The sequence below is a fragment of the Hibiscus syriacus genome, unplaced genomic scaffold (genome assembly GCF_006381635.1).
Source record: "Hibiscus syriacus cultivar Baekdansim isolate YM2019G1 unplaced genomic scaffold, ASM638163v2 tig00111067_pilon, whole genome shotgun sequence".
NCBI lineage: Eukaryota > Viridiplantae > Streptophyta > Magnoliopsida > Malvales > Malvaceae > Hibiscus > Hibiscus syriacus.
The window spans coordinates 670,252-693,113 of NW_024062969.1; the positions used below are offsets into that span (position 1 = coordinate 670,252).

Consider the following 22,862-nt stretch of genomic DNA (forward strand, 5'->3'; position numbering starts at 1 on the left):
TCCTCGAACCATACGATTTTTTAATTTAACAAGTATCTTAAATTTTTCGAAACAAGAATTTTTTTAAATCACATTTAGTTTTTTAATTAAAAACTAATCATAAAGAAATAATTAAAATTGGTGTGACTTTTAAAAATCTCATTTTTAAGAAAAAAAACGTTTCGACATACAAAATCCATAAAATCTCGAGAGCGATGAAATGACAACCAATATCACGAAAACGGGGGACGCCATTGCCATTGCTAATAACTTTCAGGTGGTTGATGGTTTAAATGTCTTCTCCAAAGCCTCTTTTGAAATATTAAGCCACGTGTAGAGAGGTTTGCACAGTATTTCTATCTTCTGGTATAAAATGGAAACTTGCCACTTTTGGAGTCCTGTCCGCGACTTGGTGTATTTCTATCTTCTAAATGTTTTTGATATTAGGAAAAGAGATGTTGACTTCCTGGATTGCCGTTTACCAAGAACATGGCCATGTATTATATTCGATCTTGCAATCATACAAGAGATTGTTCTGTCCCTTTGGACCTTCCTTTGAGCTGCATTCACTGTATCTTGTTTGCACCACCCACGGCTCTGATGCTTTTCAAACTTTATTCCATCAGTTGAACTCAGATTCAGTTTTTACAAAGTATCCCGGCGAGCTCCCCAGTCTTATCAACCATCCTGCAATGAAGGTCCAACTCTTTGTTCTTGTTCTCGGTATATTGGCACAGTTGCCTGTGCTAATAGCTGTCTTTATAGAACCTTATAAAATGTACCAGATTAAGCCTCATTCTTCATTGGTCTTTACATACAACGGGTCCACTGATATTCAAAAGTATTGCAGCTCTTTTCTAGCCTCAGCCTCTGAACTAAAACCAGATGAAAACAGGGGAAGTAGGCTCAAGAATGAACTCTCCTTTTATATAGGAGATTGGGAGCAGGAAACTGATGATGCACCATTGATATAATTCGATGAAGACGGCACTGTCGATGCAAATTCCTCACTCAAGTTGGTATCCTTTGAAGTCAAAGATGTCAATTCTATCCAGCAACTTAACAACACTGTAAGTCTCGGAGGGGTTCTATCCCTAAGCATATCCAAGGATAGTTCATTCGCTTACAATGTCAGCTTATAATCTAGGATGCATCTCCGATCATCCGTAGTGAACATTGTTTTCGAAGGGATTTATATGGAGACACAAGAGAATGGAATTGAACGTTTGATGTGGTTGGTAGGAAGTTCATCTTCAACCTTACCTTCTACCGGAACATGTGACTGTGACGAGATCTGGGAGCTTCAAACCAACCAGTTCTTAAAAAAAATCAACTCCAAATAAATTCACCATTGCAATATCCGCAATAACAGCAATATAAATCCATGGTTTGTGAGATGAATGTTTCTGATGAAATAATTGATGTTAGCATACCAGGTAGAACGAAACAGAGTTAACAAAGAGCATTCAAAAAGATTTGGGGGCTGCAAAAAATTGTTTTCGAATGCATTAGGTTTGCGCCCAGCTAAGGAAGACAATACAGACAAATAGATCGAGGGAGTCTCCTGAAAATTTAAAATTAATTTATATTTTAAATTTTTTCTATGTATTTTCCATTGAAAATATGTTTTCGTTCCCCTGAAATTTTATAAATTCAAGTTTACTCTCCTAGGATTTTAAAATTTCAAGTTCACCCCTAATATAAAATTATGCGTCAGCCCCAAATACAATAGAAAAGAAGCTGTTATGGGTTTTTCTTATAAGCTACTACGAGCTCCATGGACTGTTACTACTGTACGAAAGAACACGTAGCTTGAATGTATATTACTTTTGACATGCTAATAGACATTTTTTGTGTTTCCACATCATATTTGTGTTAGAAAATAATGCTACAAAAACTTTACTAGGTAAGAAGAAATCAAAATTATGAAAATGAAGTTTAATTACCAAAGTGATTAACCCTCTTGCACTCTCTGCGTTCATATACACTATCTTACAACAAAAACCTTGGGTATTCATGTTTACACCGACTTCCATCACAAAATCATCATACAACCACATATGTGCCTGCCTACTTCATAAATCAATTTCACCACACAAAAAAAATGTTTTCCGGCGGTGGTCCGGTGTAAGGTCGGTTGACCCGAAGATGTAATTAACACAAAGAACTAAAGTTGCAGGTACATCCGTAAAACACATTTTTGTATAAAGAATTATGGGATGTGAAATCTGAGTGGAATTAACTAGGACACCATTTGTTTTACTTTGCAGCCAAATCTCGAAGCAAATACTGGGTGGCTATGAACTTCTCTCTCAGCATGGCATTGTAGTCATATAAACGTTGGAAATTCTTCTGTATATCAGACAACTCCATCTCTGAACCAGATTTCAATTCAGCAGTAACAAGGATTAAAATTAGCAACTTTTAACGAAAATATCTATAGGAGATTTCGAAGAAGTGGATGCATACAGTTTCAGTTCATCACACTGAAATGTCTATGTTTAATAGGCTATTTCAAAACCTAGTCGTTAGTTTTAATTGAATCGCTCATCTATGAGCATATTGAAGTACAGTTCCCGGATATAACCCTTCAAATACATGAAAAAGATCGACAAAACTAACATATTCAAATTCAACACCCATCCTAACTCCAAGTAACGTAGTAGATAAAGAGAATAATAATAATGGAGTCAACGCTCAACACCAGTAGTTTAACATATAGTATGAAATCATCTCGATGTACACCTAATAGCACTGTTCATACCTAGCGCAGGAAGTGGGAGAATGATATCGTCACCAAGAGGAAGTGCTTGATGCTGGACGGTAATTCCATTATTTGAACCGATGCAATGTTTCGTCCTGTCCAGAGCAGATCCAGATATATCGCATTTGAGGGCCTGCATATAACATGCATGGAAAACTTCAGAATTTTATCAAGAACCCTAAAATATCTCGGACTCTCTTTTAACGAGTCCTAAAGGTTTCGGTCTCCCTTTGACGGGCTGAATGATTAATCAGAAACCTCAGTTTAAAATCAAATGATAATGCTTCCAACATAGATGACTAAGAATTTTTTTTTCTTTCATGTTATACATGCTTCCAACATAGATGGCAGAATTTTTTTTCTCTTTCATGTTATACATGTACTATTAGGCAACTGAATAATTTGGCCATGACTACCAGAGATATTAGTAATTATGGGTAACTTGTGTTTAACTGAACCTTCTTTAAGTGAGCTGAGTACGGGAATTCGGGTTAAAAAGAAAGTGTTTACGACCTGAACTTAATTAACGAAAGAAGAAAAAATGAAATTAGGTTGACATCGGAAGAGAGAATGATAGAATCTACCTTTTCACTGCTGAAATGCTTGCGAAAATTAGGCCCGTATTTGTTAGCTGCCTTTGCTTCCTCGATGTTCCACCTCCACGAAGTGGTCCATTACCATGGACCGATGGAAGCATGAGAGGGCCACAACCAGGTTCTGTTTTACAGAGTTCGTCAACATCCAGTTTTCCGCAATTCAACGTGTACATGACATATTTTCTCACCTGGTTAAGAAAAGCACCTCAACTGTTCTAAAGGACTAAATCAGAGAGAAATACTAGAACTGATTAATATGCATAGGCTATATGTTCTTCTGAGAAAGAAAGTATTTTATCCCAGTGTTCTTGAGCTTTTCTTCTATTTCTGATCTTCCGTAAAATACTATCTTCGTTGCGAATCAGTTTTATTCTAAACTCACACTACAAAGTACAAATCAAGTAGGTCATATAGGAATATTGAATACATTAAAATTAAACAATCTGTTCTTGACAGTATAAGGTCCTCAATCATCACTTTAAATCTTTATAATATATCCAGAAAACCAAGGGAGAAAGGAAGAACTAAATGATGAAGTCCTGCGGGACACGACTTACTTGCACTAAGAGAGAAAAATGTCACCATCCTTGCAATATAGCTCACCAAGATCTGCAAGGAATCCCACTGCAAGTCGAACAAAGCAATAATGCATTAACATATAAAAGTATCCTACAAAATAATGCACTCAACCACGAAAAAACATAAACATAGAAAGCCGAGACAACCATCAACATGGCAGATGATAAAATATGTCAGACTGAATCACATACACATGAACAAAGCAAATTTACTCACCAGCCCGTATTATATTTTGATTTTCAGACTCAATGATGTAGGAAGAAAGATAATTGACGTAAAATGTAGTGTTGATTAGTCGATCATTAGCATTCTCCAGTGATGCCTGGAGCTGAGAGGTTTCACACACAATCGACCCTGGGACGAATTCATGAAACAGGGGTTGAATTAGCCTCAGATTTTTTTACACTGCGATATAGATGGGGAAATAAATTGAATATTAGTATGTTTGTGTCTGCCCCTCTGAATGTAACTGGGCTATTATCAGAGTCGCTTCCATTCTTCAGTGTGCCACTAACAAAACTAACATGATCACTCCTGAAATGATCTTTTGCGGTTACATTGAACTGAAAACCCACAGCACTAGCAGGGCTGTTCGGAAGATCGACGAATTGCCATGAAATGGAAAAATAATCTTGATGGAGTCGGCAATTGCTGCACTTGAGTTATGGTTGGCCCCAAGCTCGTATTGTGGCATGAAAAGTTGAGAAACTCCAAAAGAGCGGAAACTTTGTCTCCAATGAAGCCGAAACTTCCGGTAAGTAAAATAGTAGGACGTTGCAAATTTGAGCAGCTCATACTAGAAACAATCGTCATGTTAAATTCCATGTCGTTCCTGAAGAGAGCTAGGTCAGGTGCATTAATCGCTTTCACGTTATGCACTTCAATTGTTCTATTTGCAATGATTTGGTAAAGCAACCTAAGATAAATTATGGAAAGTGTGGGAGCAGAAAAATCCATTTGTTATGAGCAAACATGTTAACATGCTTTTATTCTAGTTTCTCAAATCATAATCATTCCTTAGACATATGAATTGGAAATTTAACAACGCTGCTTTTTAAACTTCCTATGTAAGATCAAAATGACTAGTTTCAACAATAATACACTCAACTCCAAGTAAGCAAAAGTTGAATACTTCTTGACAAAACACATTAACAAGGGCTTGTAAATTAGGTAATCAAAAACCAATCCCTAGGTTACACCCAAATTTTCAAGACAATCTAAATATCAACCAAGTCAGTAAATTGAGCATGCTATCATCCAATGCATCATTGTTGCTTCAACTCTAAATGTTGGTTGAAATACCCATGTCCGGCACATACTAGGATAAATGAAAAAAGTCGAACATAATCTTGTCCAAGTAGTATCCGTATCGAACACTTGCACCCAAGTCCGATTAAAATTGCTAAATATACTAGTTGACTGCAAAAAAGAAATCCCATTTAAGAAAAATGCATACAAATTCATGTGGTGCATGGAGAAAGGAAAAGAACCATTATCAGTTATCACTACAGACGGATATAGTTAGAACCTCAAACTTCCAGATTAAACATCTCAAGTTCGAATCCCAGAGAAGTGAGTTGACTTTTTCTTGAATCTAGTAAGTATTTTTTCAGAATTTTCTGAACTTATTGACAACCTACGACTATTCGAATCAAAACCTCTAAAGAGAATAAGTTTACGGTGAAACTACTTGATGGTTCAACTAAACTACGAAAAAAAGGTTAGTGTGAGAAGAGAAAAAGGACTAACCAGCCAATGTCTTGTAGCAAAGCAAACATCCAAGCGACTAATCCACCACCTAATCTTAAACCAAACATTCCTGCCGTCACCATGATTTGTAAACCTCAAGAAGAAGCAAAAAAGGAGCCAAGAAAGTAACATCACAAGAGTAGCTTCCAAGAACACGGCTTGGGATTTCGTTTGATTCTCAATCGAATCAAACGAAATAAAGGTCTTGGGGAAGGAGATAGCATAGTAATCAACCCCAGAATCAGTTTTGATAGCTGAACTTGGGTCATAGGTGATGCAGTTGTAGGCTGAAACGTTGAGAAAGCGACCAACTTGGCAGGCACAATGGCTGCCGTTGTATAAGATTGAATTTTGGGGGCAGCTAGCCATTTCTCGAGCTTCAAATTAGCATGATTTGGATTAGTTTCAAGATGAGATTCCCAAGGTTATTTCTTTTTTTTTTCTGACAAAGATTTGGGGCAAAGGAAATTGTCGGATCTTGTTGTCTGGAAAGGGAAGGTGTTAAATCGTGAGAGTTGGAAGGTCTGTTTTTCGGTTAAGTTTAATAAAAAAAAACTAAAAAAGAAAACTTCGAAGGGAAGAGCAAGAGGAAATGAAACGGATGTTTGAGACTATCAAATCTCAATGACCTGCAAAAAAGTCTTCGTTTTCTTGACTTTTGTTTATAAACTACGTATGTAGTATCTAAATTATTATCATTTTTCTGTTTTTGTACCTAAATTTTATTTTTTTAAAGTCAATCCATACTTAATTTTTAAGTTTAGGTTTTATTTTGATACCCGTCGTTAAAATTAATAAAACTATTGATGTGACAATTTTTTAATAATTCATGGCATTATCTTATTGTGTCACATCAACAATTATATTATGTTTTTAACTTATAATTTTTTTCCAAACACCCCACCACCTCCACTATATTCACATGAAGCATCCTTCATGAAACACCAACCCAAGATGGTTTATTGGTCGCACGATAAAATAGTTACTTTGATAAAATATTATTTATGATCTTTTGAATCGAACTAGATGTTTAATTTTACTAAAAATCCTTATATCTTAAGAAAAAAATTCATTCAGCTTAGGCGTAGAATGATATACGCACATCCTTTCTTTATGTTGTTGAAGGATGATGCTTGATTGTTTTCCTATCTAGGAAGCAAGTAAGTTATCTTCGCAATGTAAGTAAGCTGCAAAAAAAGAAGTTTGATAAAATGATGTTGAAGTTGGTGTGATGATGACTCGATGTAAGGATGAACTTTAGGGGCTAGTTTTAAAGATAAAGATGGTGTGAAGATGGTGTGAAGATGGTGGTGAAGATAAATGAACCTATGTTAAAGAACATAGACCCAAACCTTATAAGACCTCTGAATGTTGGAACAAGGAGTTAGACCATCTAGTTATAAAATTAGAAACCACCAGTATCAAAGAAAGGGTTGACACCACAAGTACAAGGCTTGATAAGTCGGTGCAGTTCTATAAAGAACAAATGGAGAGAAAATATCACAAGAATAATTTGTATTGAATGTAATGAGTTGTGTTACAAATGCCATATGGTTGGTTATTTATAAGAAACAAAAGAGGTGGCTGAAAAGGCATGGTGATGGTTTGGCTAAGTGTGAAAAGGCTTGTGCCTTCTTGAAGTCACATAATGTTTTAATGAATGCACATACCTCTTCTTCTTTGGTGCCAATGTTGTCGTCCACTCCCTTGATAAATAGGTCCTTGATTTGGTCACAACCCTTCATGATATAAATGAAAGGGCACAAATGGAGTGTCATAATGCTTGATGATGGTGACTTTTTGTTGGGATTTATGAAGCTCAAAGATCAACCGAATAATTGCCAGGAGGAGCAAGAGTCACCATCATCAAGCATTATGACGAATTATTTTTGAGCATAAAACAATTTTCTGTGTACGGTGCCAATAGTGACTTCTCTTACCTTTGGTATCGGTATCACATGAACAATATCGATAATATTCATATAGTATCGATACTGTAAGAATAGTATCGGTACTATGTACACAGAAAACTGTTTTATGCTCAAATTCTAGTTTAGTAGACTTTGAATTATTTTGAAAACTTTGAACAAATTAAATTAAGACCAAAAAATATTTTACCTTAATTTGTTATATCAAAATATTATTAAACATGGTTCAACACCTTTTATGAAGAGGTACGATGAAGAAACGGCTCCCTAATAACTCTTTAAGAAAAGGACTGTCACTTTGAATGATACCTCTTGATGATTAGTCATAATGTTTGATGGTAACATTTGGTAAAGAGAAATGACTCTTGGTAAAGAGACACGACTCTTGGTGAAGAGTCACAACTTTTGGTAAATAGGCATAACTTGAAATGACACCTTTTGGTGAAGAGGCACGAGTTGAAATGGTGCAAATTGATGAATAGACACATTCTTCGATGAAACATCTTTTGGGTGAAGAGGCATGACTTTTGGTTAAGCACCTCTTGGTAAAAATAAACAATTTTTGGTGAGGCACCCTTTGGTGAAGAGTCATGACCCTTCATGAAAAAGTATGTCCATAAGTGAAGCATTGCATCCCTTCATCTCCAGTCATCCTTTCATGAACAAGCATGTCCTTAGCTTTAAGTTCCATAGTCGTTGGTTCCCTTAAAATGCCTTAGCTGTTTGTTCCCTCCAAAACCAAATCATAGTTTATGTTAAAACTATATATTATTACTAAAGCATATTCTATAACATGTCTATCATCCATGCCTAAGTTTAGAATGAATATGCAAGCATATAGTATATAAATAAGACGAATAAACTAAGATGACTCGTGCATGCAATAAACTTAATCTATGCTTATGATAAATATGTGTATTATAGGTTATGTCATGATTATCATATAATATACAATTCATCGTAATTAATTAATGTAAACATGTTATGATAACCTAAGACATAATGTAGAATGCTAAGTATAATCTTAGTATAACATAACATGAAAAGTATGATATGTTATCTTAAACATATTATGATATGAACATGCATACTAATGATTAAAGAATATGCATAAATGGTATAAATATGTGTAAGTAAAGAAATAGCTCCCTCTACTTTCATCCTCATCAAGAATAAATATGAAAGCGTTGTCAACAAGAGTATGCAGTTGGATAGGATCACATCATCCCTCTTATTTAAAGTGATTTGTCTTCAAATCGATGCTTACTACAAATGGGAACAATTTTAACTTTATCTGAGCAGGGAACTTTTCCTCTAGCAAATGTATCTAGAACCAATCTTCTGGATCAAAGTCTTATCGCTTGTGACCATTGATTTCATATTGCTTAGTCGAATCACAAATGGTTCTCTTGTGGTACTTGTTGATATTTGGCTTACATTGTTCAAAACTTTTCAGGAACTCATCCTTATATGGCATGCAATCTTCCTTTGTCTTCGTACTCCTTCGAATGATTGCCCTTGAGTGGATAGATAGACCTCGTTTCACATCTTTAGTTTGAACAATTATTTGCCAAATGGAAGATTGTTGTTTGGTTTCAATTTTGATATCCAAACTCATCTCAAATTTTCAAATAAACTTATCTTCACAACTTGATGTTAGAGTATGCCCAAAGACCAATCATGAGATGATTGTAATGATACATTCTATTTACCAGTTCTATTGAATAAAGGTATTGCCATTGTTCATTTCAGTTATATCTATGTGTCTTCAATAAACTGAAATATAATAAAGTTCATATAATTATATGATTATTATTAAATATCTTTAGTCGAGTATTATTATGGTCATGGAAAATAATAATACGTTTAAGGCTAGCATGTTGTTGGTTGATGACAATAAGTTGTCATTGACATTGAGATGACAGAATCAATGCATGAATATGTTGTTAGAGAATGACATATTGGAATGACCCACTATGAGCATATATCTTGGATTATTATGTAATACCCCAAATATCAGGTCAGAGACTATTGAAAAGATTTGAAATTTGAAGACTTATTTGAATACATGGTAAAAGATAAGAAAATGATTTAAAATAGTGTTTTAGATTAAATTGTAGCAATAGATGAATATAGAGGGTATTTCAATCTTTTAAGGAGAAATGAATTAAAATTTATCCTTATTAGGGATTTTAGGAAGAAAAGGGGAAAGTAGAAACAAAGAGAGTTATCTCTTCTTCTTCCCATGCAAGGACCACCCTCCATAGCCCAAAGGTAAACTTCAATTTAATCAGTTTTTCCTTTCGATTATGGGTTGTTGTTACAACCTTAAGTGATATGTAAGCTAAAGGGAGGGTTAAATAAGATTAAAACAAAGGTATGGATGAAATATTAGAGATTTAAGAAAATGAGTTTTGAAATGATATGTTAAAATATAAGTGTTTATGGATGTTTATTGGTAGATTTGACTTGTCAATGAGGTAAATGAGAGATTGGAAGCATTGGATAGGATTAAGAACATATTAGAAAAAATAGTGTGATTCTTAGAACTGAATGTTCTTGGAAGATTTTAGATGTTTTAAGACACTAAATGAAGGAAATTTAGTATGAATAGGTAAAGAAGAGTTTAATAGTATTATATGGTGTAATTATAACAAAATTTGACCCCATTTATGTAATAATCATGTTGAAAACCGGATAATCTGGGCAAGGGTATCGGTACTGATGAAACAATACTGATACTATAGGCTAAAATGGGATGAATTAGCTATGTAGTATCGATACCATGGTAAGGGTATCGATAATAGGCAACATCGAATCTAAAATTGGTATCGATACCGGAAGGGGGTATTGGTACCATAGTATAGAAGTATCGGTACCAAGGTAGTAGTATCATTACTATTGAGCTTGGAACGACCAATTAGGTTGAAATTGTTATAGAAAATATAATAATATGTACTCTTGAGTAATGTTTAAGTATAATTGTTAGGAAATATACTAATAATTAATATTGTATGTGTCTTTATGGATGCTTGAGTAGATCGAAATCAAGCTCCCGAGTCAAGCAAAACAAAAGGTAAAGGCAAAGTACCTGATTAATCAACTTTGCATTTTGGATATAATAGTGAGGCAATCCAGGTGAGTACATTATTATAATTATTTGAGATGAAGAAGATCTATACTGATTCAAATTAGAACGTTTAAATTAATGTATGTTCTATAGTTTTGACTACGTTATTTATTATATATATGAAAAGAGTATTATGAATGAGTTTTAGAGTATGAATTGCTCTAAATCGAATACATAAATAAAATGCATGAAAGGATGCCATAAATAAAATGCATGAAATGGTGCATTAAGGCATGAAAGGATGCCATAAATAAAATGCATGAAAAGATGCATTAAGGCATGAATGGATGCCATAAATAAAATACATGAAATGATGCATTAAGGCATGAAGGGATGCCATAAATAAAATGCATGAAAGGATGCATTAAGGCATGAAAGGATGTCATAAATAAAATGCATGAAAGGATGCATTAAGGCATGAAAGGATGCCATAAATAAAATGCATGGAATGATGCATTAAGGCATGAAAGGATGCCATAAATAAAATGTATGAAAGGGTGCATTAAGAAATGAAAGGATGCCATAAATAAAATGCATGAAAGGATGCATTAAGGCATGAAAGGATGCCATAAATAAAATAAAATTTAATGAATAATTACTACAGAAAAATGAAAAGAAAAATGTATAAGAAAGAAAGGTATGTTGGACATACTAAGGATGTTTATGATAAGAATTATAAAAGAAGTTTGGTTTCAATAATATGGACTTATTTAATCCTTATAGATGATGCGAATTAGTTCAAAAACTAAGAAATTCATTATAAGTTTATGAATTTTTGTATTGGTAGTGGGTGTGCAACCCATGTAAATTATAGAAATGTTTGGGGAATGATTGCTTTGGCAATACAAGTGTAAACTATAGAATTTATAATGAAATTAAATAGCTAATTGATAATATGTCTAATTATTAGAGTAGGATATGTTTAAAAGTAAAAGATTAATTGCCTAGCTGTGCATTTGGCACAAAGGTGTCAATCATGCAAGTTAGATGAAAGGCTAAATGCCTTTGGATAAAAGACTAAAGGAATTGTAATGCATTTTGATATAAATGGTGCATAAGTGGTATGAAAGGATGCTATTATACATATACATATATACATAAAATATACATCAATGCATAATTGGTAAGATGGATGTCATAAAGGAAAAACATAAACAATACATAATGGGTGTGAAAGGATGTCCTAAAATGAAAATAAAAAATGATGTATTAACAATATTTAAGGTGCCACCCATAATGATTATAAAAGATACATGATCAATTGGCACTGTGGTGCAAAGCATGTATAGTAAGTTCTCATTTAATGTACAAAGGGCAAATAAAGAATAATGGGGAAAACTATAAAGAAGGATAAGTATGCTGGGTCTACTAAGAATAATTTCGATAATTGTATGAAAGAATTATGGTTTAACTGAGAAAGGCTTATCGGGTCCTTATGGTTTATGAAATTTAATTCATCATTCAATAGTCATAAAATACTTATGTATAAATTGTGCTATCTTTATAGTATTATGTCTCACTAAGTAAATACTTAACGTGTGCTATTTCCACGCGTAGGTAAAAGTGGAGACAAATTAAAAAATGAGTGCAGCAGTAGTAGTAGATATCATCTGTTAAGGTTGACTCTCATTAGTAACGGTAGGAAAATCATGTTTATTTTGAACAATTGTTGGCATGTAATCAAATTTTTAAAGACAAATGCTATGTAAGGTATATAAAGTGGACATTTTGGTAGTATATTTCAATGATTGTTTTATCATTATGCTAAAATGTTTTAATTTAAATTTCAAAACAAACTTTTAAGGGTTTTCAAAAGACAAAACTATTTCAAAAGTAAGGTGACATCCAAATCTCGTATACGGAAAGGTATACGGGAGATGGGTGTTACATATTATGTGATGGTCACAACATTGCTCATGGTGATGACTATATATATGGTCCTCAGACTTGAGGCCATTACTATCTCAACAAAGATTGTTGTATGTTTTGATACAATTAAACATTCTCCGTAATTGGTTGCATTATAAAGACTGATATTGAACATATCACGATATGTGTTGTGGGATGTGAATGATCAAGATAGGATTTTTCGTTCCTACATAATAGGAAATATATCACAGGCCACTTGATTGAGTAAGACAACAAATGCATGGTCATGCTTGAATAAGTTGATATGAGATATTACAAATTATTCATTTATTATAGTCTACTCTAGATATCAAGAAATAATATATGGGCTATACAAGTGTTACTATTCCAAGACTTGTTCCTATTCTAGATATAAAGGAAAAAAGGATAGAATGCATAAGAGAGTTAGTCAAGAAGATGTTATATCGATTCATGACTTCCTGTAACTTAGGTGACAATGATATATTGTTAGGTATCACTCATTGTTTGTAATTTTAGAATGGTTCTAATAATTACTACTAATGTTACAGTTCCTTACTCTAGGTTGAAATGAGCAAATATTAAACAGATATTAATTTTACATTATATTGTACAATATTGAAGAATATAATTAAAATATATATATATATATACTATCTCGAATATAATAAACGAATATTAAAAGAATGTAAATATGATTACAATTCTTTTAATAGTTATTTAATTCAAAATATTTTAATTCGAAATAATTAAATTCTAATTTAATTAATTCAGAATTAAAAACTCTAAAGGTTAGGGTAACTCATATAAAAAGATAAGAAAAGTCTAGCAGTTGACCGTCTTTTACAAAATTTCTCAAAAACAGTTTTTAGAAAAATAAATTTGCTCTCAACTGCTTTCAACCGGGTGAACTGAGTAGAGGCCTATATAGTTTTTTGTGGAGGCTTACAATTTGAACCATTCGCGACTGCTGCTGTCTTGCTATTTTTCAAGGAATCTGTGGTGTAATTTCGTATCTCTTCCTATTGATTTTGACTTTCGTAATTGAATCACTGGTGAGACCGTTGGAATTTTTTTCCACTACACCATGGGGTGTACCGGTGGTCACAACTCTATGGCTAATGTTAGATTTGTCGATATAATTGAACCATTTATTGATGAGTATATTGAGCATAATTTTTCTGATGAATTGTATAGGGAATTGAATGATCAAATTGTAATGTTAGTAGAGTTAGAAAATATTTCTAATATTAATTTGAATTTGCTCCTAGAACCTTCAAAGACTAAACTTTTATCTTCAATTTTGCAGGCACCAGAGATAGAGTTAGAACTGTTGTTAGAATATTTGAAGTACATATTTTTGGGAGAAGGAGATACATTGTCGGTTATTATTTCAAATAAGGTTTATAGGCTGGAAGTGATCCGAATGAATGCTTTAGAGAATGCCCAAATCTACAAGGATAAAACGAAAAAGTTTCATAATCGTAGAATTTCTTATAAGGAAGTTATTAGTTGAACAGGAGCATATGAAGTGAAGAAAACATCTCTCGCGAAACTTATAGTCTGAATCATGTCGATGAGCTAACGACGTTAAAGAAAAACACTATAATGGAAGACAACTTATTTTTACTATTCATTTTGGTTTAATTCAGTTCATTTTTATTCTTTTTTAGCCTTATTTTTTCAATATAGTTTCCACAATGATTCAACATTTTTCTAGAACTAAATATCTAACCATGGGAGTGGGAAGCTTGATTCGAACATGTCAAAGCTAAATGACGTGGGAACTAATTCTTGGCGATTTGACTAAATTGATACCTTTTAGCTGCAATTTCCCTTTCTAACACCCTTTGACCAATATTTCCTGAAGTAGCACCCTTTCGGCTGAGGTGGCACAAAAGCACATCCCCGAGGATGCGCTTTACCTGGTTTTTGCTGACTGGGATGCCACGCGTGTAAGGCGCATCCCCGGGGATACGCTTTATATAGGATCTACTGAGTCGGATGCCACGTGGGTAAGGCGTATCCCCGGGGACGCGCTTTCACCACTATGTCAGAAATAATAGGTGCTGACATGAATAGTTCTTCGGGGGACATGAGTGACATAATAGGGCAATGATAATATATTATCTGACAAAATAATGGAAGGCGTGCCCCTGGGAACGCGCTTTCACCACTTTGGGTACTGACATGAATAGTGCCCCGAGGGACATGAGTGACATAATAGGGTAATGATAGCATAGCCCCCGAGGGACATGAGTTACATAATAGGGCAATGATAACATATTCTCTGGCAAAATAATGGAAGGCGCGCCCCCAGGAACGCGCTTTCACCACTTTGGGTACTGACATGAATAGTGCCCCCGAGGGACATGAGTGACATAATAGGGTATTGATAACATAGCCCCCGAGGGACATGAGTGACATAATAGGGCAATAATAACATGTTCTCTGACAAAATAATGGAAGGCGTGCCCCCAGGAACGCGCTTTCACCACTTTGGGTACTGACATGAATAGTGCCCCTGAGGGACATGAGTGACATAATAGGGTAATGATTACATAGCCTCTGAGGGATATTTGTGACATAATAGGGAAATGATATCATATTCTCTGATAAAATAATGGAAGGCGCGCCCCCGGGAACACGCCTTCACGTGAATAGTACCCTGGTTATAGACACTATTATATGCAACATATTATGAACATTCAAAACAAAATTCTGTTCACAAGCTTTCAAATTCTCAAACTCTAAATTTCTCAAAAAATCTCAATCCTTTATTCTCTGAAAATGAGTCATCTTTCTGGTGTTGTTTTGTATGATGGAGAAATTAAGGAAGTTGAAGAGGGGGTTGTTTTTGAGTCAGATCATTATATCCCATTAACCTTGAAGAGAAACATCACTCTTGAGGAGTTAATCACAAATATTTCGTTAAAGATTCGTGTAGTTGGCCAGAGAAGACTATCTTCACTTCAGTATAGATTTCCTGCTGAACTTTTTCCATTCACGTATACATCATTTCAGCTTTCCAACGATGATGATGTTTATATGATGGTTGATGCTCATATAGGGAGTTCACAATCTCTTATTGAAATGTATGCCACTTTTATTGAGGTTCGTGCTTCTCATGGTCTCTCATATTCCTTTCACTTTGGCATTGCATATCAAGCTGATCAAGTTGATAGCCCGACGCAACTGATCTGTAATGATTTCACATCATTAATGGCAGATCCAATGCCAGATGCTATGCCATCAAGTTCAATAGGATGACATTCATCAGCAACTGCTTATGATCTCAACCCACATGGCTTCACCAATAATCCATATGGGAACATCTCTTCTACTTCAAGGGGCAGACATTTATCTGCTAATGTTTTTGACTTACATATGGAAATGCCATTAAGACGACAGTCTATTCACATCCCACATGATACAATGACCTCAAGTTCAAGGAGAGGACACGCAAGCAGGAACTTATTTGACCTCAACATTGGATTATCGGAGGAACCCTCATCTGCAGCAGAAAACCTCTTAGGGAGCTAGGTGCAGATGGTGCTGAAACGGGATTATTCATTGAACCTGACTCACCACAGTTTAACGTACATTCTGATGATGATGAGGATGGCGTTCCAATAAATAAAATACCAGCCAAACTTCCTGCACATATGTATGGTGTTGATTATGATGCAATTTACAAGCCTGAATTTCTGGATCTTCCTTATGTTGGCAACTATGGACTTCAGTCATCAGTCAACGACGGTGATTTACATATTGGAATGGAGTTCGCATCGAAGGAGGAAGCAATGATGGCAATAAAGAGTTACAATATTTGTAACTCAGTTCAGTCCCGAGTTGATCGATCTACCACGGAGAAATATGTCTGCTACTGTATCCAACGTGGTAACGGATGTCAATGGATGGCCCGTGTATCAAAGAGGAAGAGGAAGAACAACTTATGGGAACTAACCAGATACAACGATCCTCATACGTATTGTGCAAGAGGTATAAACCAGGATCATCCCAACTTGGAATCCAACATTATTTGCCAAGCAATCATGCCCATTGTGAAGCAAAGCTCTCATATAGCTGTTGCAGTGTTGATTTCTGCTATACAGTCACAATATGGGTACATCGTCTCCTATAAAAAAGATTGGTTGGCAAAACAGAATGCCATTTGCAAACTCCATGGCGAATGAGATTCCTCTTACAATGAGCTACCCAGTTGGTTTCATGTTGTGCAAAGACTCAATCCCGGGATAATTGTTGAGTTCGAAACTCAACATCATTACGTGAATGATCGAATGGTTCGCGATCGTTGCAAATTCTACCGTGTCTTTTGGACTTACCCTCAGTGTATTAATGCAGTCAAGTACTGTAAACCAGTTGTCCAAATTGATGGCACTTTCTTGTATGGTAAATACAAGCAAGTTTTATTATTGGTTGTGGTCCAAGATGTAAACCGCAATATTCTTCCTGTTGCTTTTTCCCTCGTTCAAGGAGAAGACACCGAGTCCTGGGCTTTTTTCCTTAAAAATTTACATTTACATGTCACCAGGGAACGAGTATGCATTATTTCAGACCGATGAACCGGGATAAAAGCAGCAATAGAGTCTTTGGGTACAATGTATAGACCTCCACATGTTCAACATTGTTATTATGTCCGTCATATTGCTGCAAACTATTACGGAAAATAAAAGAAGAACGTTGAACGTCAGTTAGTCGTGCAGATGGGTATGTTACTTTTTCCCAATTTTTCTATCATTTTCGTATTACTTATTTATACTTCATATTAACTATTACATATTCCTAATGGCTTAGGTTACGAACTCTTACCTCAAAGGTTTGAGTCTATGCTACAAGAGCTGTTTGGTAAAAATAAGAAGGGGTGCGAGTACATTATGGACATCAGTAAGGAAATGTGGACAAATGCGTATGATGGGGGGTATCGTTATGGTCATATGACAACCAACTTGGCTTAAGCAATAAATTCAACCTTAAAGGAGGCGCATCATTTACCAGGCACGACGTTGGTCAAAATGACTTATTTTCGTTTGGGTCAACTCTTTGCAAAGCTCGGTGGACAAGCTCTTACTTGGTTGCAAAACGGCCATATTTACCACCCAAGCTAGTAGCTGATTTACAGAAAAAAGTGGCTGAATCAAATGGGATGTTGGTTACAAATGTTTCTCGCACCCGTGAATTGTTTCGTGTTACCAAAATGTCACGTCCGCTGCAAGGGATTGAAGCTAACTCTTTCAGAGTTAATCTGTAAGATAGGTGGTGCGATTGTGGTTTCTTTCGAGAACTCAAATATCCATGCTCTCATGTCATTGCAGCTTGCTCACATTCGCATTTAGACTACAAAAATTTTGTTGATCCCGTATACCAACTTTCACAAGTATTCAAGGTATATGAATTTGAATTTCTGCCCATAGGAAACGAAAGAGACCCAGATGAGATTCAAACTTGGCTTACAATTGTACCAGATCCATTGCTATTGAGGGACTCAGGTTATCCAAAATCTACTAGAATACATTGTGATATGGATATTCGGGAGAAGTCAACAGAACAAAAACGATGTGGGCATTGTAGAAACATTCGGGACTATGTTATCATCTCATAACGGTTAACCCTTATGTAATTAATATTCTATTTAAATGAATGTTTTTGTTTCTAATATTTAAATGTAATTGCATTTTCTATAATTTCTCAATGTATGTACACCTAAATAATTTTTTTTTAAAAATTTTTATTTAAAAATTATTTTATTATATTTATTTAATATAATAATTAATATTATTTATTATAAAAATTAATTATTAATTTTCAAATATTATAATAATTCCACCTTCTACGTAGAGAAAAAAATATTAAATTAAACAAATTAAAAGTTATAAAAAAATTTATGTATACGATGACACATTTCATGTTCTGATTGGAGGATTAAATTTATTAAATTAAATTAAAAGTAAGACTAAATTGATAAAATATGTAAGTATTGAAGATTAAATGTATAATTATACTAATTTTATTAACTTGTGCATCAATATTTTCGTTAAATATTGATAACATATGACTAGATTGATAACATATGACTAGATTGATAACATTTAAATAATTAAGTGATAAAATTAATAGATTGATAACATTTAAATAATTAAGTGATAAAATTAATAGATTGATAATTAAAATAAAAAAATAGATATATAACCATACGTGTAATATTATAATTTCATACATTTTTCCTATAACTACAATAAGATCAAAGCTGGTTTTGATCTATTGTTCCATCCGATTAATGTCGCGTGGAATGGGTGAATGCCAAAGTCCCTGAAACATATAACACTAAAACCTAAATTCACTCCACCTTTAACACACATTTAAAAAATACATTCGATAATTCTTAAATTATAACCGAAACACATTACATAATATATTAATAATTTATAATAACAATAAAAATAAATTTTTTATTATTTAAAAAAATACCAGCGTGGCATTGTCTCAGCAGATCCCATATAAAGCGCATCCCCGGGGATGCGCCTTACACGCGTGGCATCCCAGTTAGCAAAAACCAGGTAAAGCGTGTCCCCAGGGATGCACCTTTGTGCCACCTCAGCCGAAAGGGTGCTACTTCGAGAAATATTGGTCAAAGGGTGTTAGAAAGAGAAAATTTCAACTGAAAGGTGTCAGTTTAGTCAAATCGCCCTAATTCTTTGCCCAAAAACCTTTTTTATCACCGTCAATTAAAGTCAAAACTCAAACAGATTTTAAATTCCGCCCCTGCCCTAAAACACATAATCTCATTAATATCCCTCAAACAAATTTTACAAAGGGTAAACTATATAGTTGGTCATTAATATTTGGTTCCCCATTGATATTTTAAAAGTTACAAATCGGTCACTAACGTTATCGATTGGTTACAAATCGGTCACTAACGTTATCGATTGGTTACAAATCGATCACTAACGTTATCGATTGGTTATAAATCGGTCACTAACGTTATCGATTGGTTACAAATCGGTCACTAACGTTATCGATTGGTTACAAATCGGTCACTAACGTTATCGATTGGTTACAAATTGGTCACTCAATGTTAACAACCGTTAACATATGTGACGAAAATCATAGCTAGCACGTTAACTGCTTACATGGATTGTTGAAAGCTTACTTGGACCATTGATCGCTCACCCCCTACCATCATCGTCTTATTCTCCTCTACCTCTTCTCACTTTCTATTCTCTTATCTCTCTCTCAAAATTTAATAGTAAAAAAACTTGTGAGAATATGACAATACTTAAATCACTAAAATAAATCTAATTGTTTATTTATAATTGATTTAAGATTTTAATATTTTTAAACTAAATTTATTTTTTTCATATTTAATTTTTAATGATTATATATATGAAATCATTAAAAAATAATTTTAATAATTAAATTATAATATATATTATATTATAATTAATGATAATATATATATTATAATTAATATTCAAATTATAATCATAAGATTGTGAGATGTGTCACAATTTGATTAGAGAAATAAATTTATGAAATTAAATAGAAATTAGAACCTAAATAAAAATCAAGAATTAAAGTTAATCTTGGTCATCAAATTGATTAATTATAAAATCTAGGGGATTTAATCTACAAATTTAATACACGACTAGAATAAAATATTTTATAGTTAATGCCCAAATTAAGGCATTAGCCAAATTAAAAACAAAATCGGGATCAAATTGGATTAAATGAAAATCCATGGAAACAATTCATATACAAGTAGTGACCAAAATGGAAGAAAACAAAGCATGGTGCCAGAGCTATGAATACATAACTTTACAAGGACATGCGCCCTATTTATACAAATTTTTTAACTGCCACATAAACATCTCCGTTAAATGTTAACGTCGTGTGGCTATTTTGAACCCATTTAAATAGTTCAGTGGTATTATTGCCACAAATTTAAAAATGGTGGTCATTTCGCGACCTAACCCTTAAGTTACGTGGTCATTTATGTAGTTTACCCTTATTTAAATTCTATTTACTACTTTTACTTAAATCATATCTTTTTTATTTAAATATTATTTATTTAATTGTATCTTTTTTAGGATGTGCATCGGTCGGGTCAGGTCGGGTTTTTGGCTCACCCGAGACCCGACCTGACCTGACTAAAATAAGGTTTCACATGACCCAACCCGAATATATGACTTAGAAACCCGACCCGACCCGACCCGAAATAATAAAAAATTACTTTTATTCAATAAAAACATGACTTAATTGAAAAAAATTATATATAGAGAGGTATTATTGTAATTATTCTTAAATATATAAGGTAAAATTATATATTTTTTTCGGGTCGGGTCGGGTATTTTCACCCTAAACCCAAACCCGACCCGACCCGAATATCACACTTAAAAAAAACCGACCCGAATATCACACTTAAAAAAACCCGACCCGAATCTGAAATATTTTTAAAAAATACGACCCGATCGGGTTAGAACCCGTCGGGTTCGGGTTGAGTGTCCATCCCTAATCTTTTTATTTAAATATTATTTATAAATGTTTTTATTAATAAAGAAGGTTTTATTTATTGTTTCACTTTTAAATTATATCTTTTTTCTTTAAATTATTATATATTTAAGGTTCTATTCATTATTTAATTAAATTATACCTTTTTATTTTTAGGATAAATTACTTATTTTAGTATCTCATTTATTTTTGTGTCATCGTTTGATCACTTAATTATTATTATTTTTTTTATAAAATCATATATAACATGGAAGGTTTTCTTTCTATTTTGATATTCCACGATTAGATTTGATGATTGACTTAACGAAAAAGATGATTAAGCCCGATCAGAAACTTGATTTGACTTATGACATTAAACCCATCTCCGACCCAAATTGACCCGAAATAATATAAAAGTATTAATTTTATTCAATTAACTATGAATTGATTAAAAAAATAATATAAAGATGAGTATTATTGTAATTATCCTAAATATATAATACATATAATAATTAAATCCAAACATATATATATATATCAGTTCAAGTTTTCTTAAAATAATTTATATATTTTTTAATAAAAATAAATTGAGTTAAAAACATATTAAAATCATTAATAAAAATTTAAAATTATTATTTAAAATCAAAAAATATTTTCATGATTATATATTAATTGTTGTTAACTATACAAATAATTTTATTTTTTAAATAATTTTTAGTACACGCGCGGGTTCGTGCACATATATATATATATATATATATATATATATATATATATATATATATATATATGAAATTATTAATAATATTTTTTTAAAATTTATTACTTAATTGAAAAATATTTAATTTTATTATTGTTATATAAAAATTATTGTTAACTTTATCAAATAATTTATTTTTTAAATAATTTCATATTTTTTGCTACAAAAGTGATTTAAATGTTTTTTAAAAATAAATTGGTTTATTTATATATATGAAATTATTAGTAAAAAATAAAATTATTATTTAAGTTTAAAACTAATTTAATAATTATATATATAAATTATTTTAAATATATTTTAAATTTATATATAATAAATAAATATTATATAATAAATATATAAATTTATATATATATAAATTGGTTATTTGTTGAATTTTAAATTTTTTATTATATAATAAGTAAATATTTTGAATTTAATTTTTAAAACAGTTTAATATTTTTTTTACAAAAATATATATTTAATTACCAAAAATAAAATAAAATAATTTAATTTTTAATTAAAAACATGATTTATAATGAAAAATGTCTTTTATTTTTAAAAGATTTAATATTTTAGTCTTTAATTAAAGAAATATATAAATAAATATAAAATTAATGATATATAATAATTTCGTAGACTTGGTTGTTTGTTTGCCTCTTAATGGAACCATTCAGCGCTGAATGCTGAACCGTTCAGCATTCAACGTGTTTGTTTCGCACCTCTGAATGATTCAACGCTGACTGATTCAACAAAACAGTGCTGAATGATTCAGCACAGAAGTACGTTCTGAATGATTCAAAGCCATTATCAAACAACATGTCACATTCAGAGCTAATTCATACAGAGCCTCTGAATTATTCAACATTTGAATTATTCAGCGCTTAATCATTCTGAAGTAAACAAACAACAAATTTTCTTAGGGAGAGGTCCTAAATTTTAAATCCTAATTTTAATTAAATTTTTAATTTTGTGGTGATGATGCAATATACATTAAATATAA

The 22,862-nt window shown here is 32.7% G+C and overlaps 1 protein-coding gene across 2 annotated transcripts; it reads right to left on the minus strand.

Moving 5' to 3' along the window:
- Window positions 1–2,077: 2,077 nt before the first annotated feature.
- LOC120151677 lies at window positions 2,078–6,220 on the minus strand. 2 transcript variants are annotated; one of them, XM_039164059.1, is made up of 5 exons: window positions 5,668–6,220; window positions 3,897–3,963; window positions 3,328–3,460; window positions 2,744–2,876; window positions 2,078–2,354 (listed from the first exon to the last, which is right to left on the minus strand). In XM_039164059.1, exons 1-4 carry the CDS (start codon window positions 6,034–6,036, stop codon window positions 2,744–2,746), a joined length of 702 nt encoding a protein of 233 aa, XP_039019990.1. In that variant the 5' UTR covers window positions 6,037–6,220; the 3' UTR covers window positions 2,078–2,354. The 2 variants fall into 2 exon arrangements, with proteins under 2 accessions (XP_039019990.1, XP_039019989.1); XM_039164058.1 differs by having other exon boundaries at window positions 2,078–2,372.
- Between the last annotated feature and the right edge of the window lie 16,642 nt (window positions 6,221–22,862).

Coding starts and splice junctions, on each gene's coding strand:
- LOC120151677 (XM_039164059.1), bottom strand. CDS start 6,036: ATGGCTAGCTGCCCCCAAAATTCAATCTTATACAACGGCAGCCATTGT. Junction 3,461..3,896: donor ATTTTTCTCTCTTAGTGCAA/GTAAGTCGTGTC, acceptor TCTGTAAAACAG/AACCTGGTTGTGGCCCTCTC. Junction 2,877..3,327: donor AGCATTTCAGCAGTGAAAAG/GTAGATTCTATC, acceptor TGTTATATGCAG/GCCCTCAAATGCGATATATC.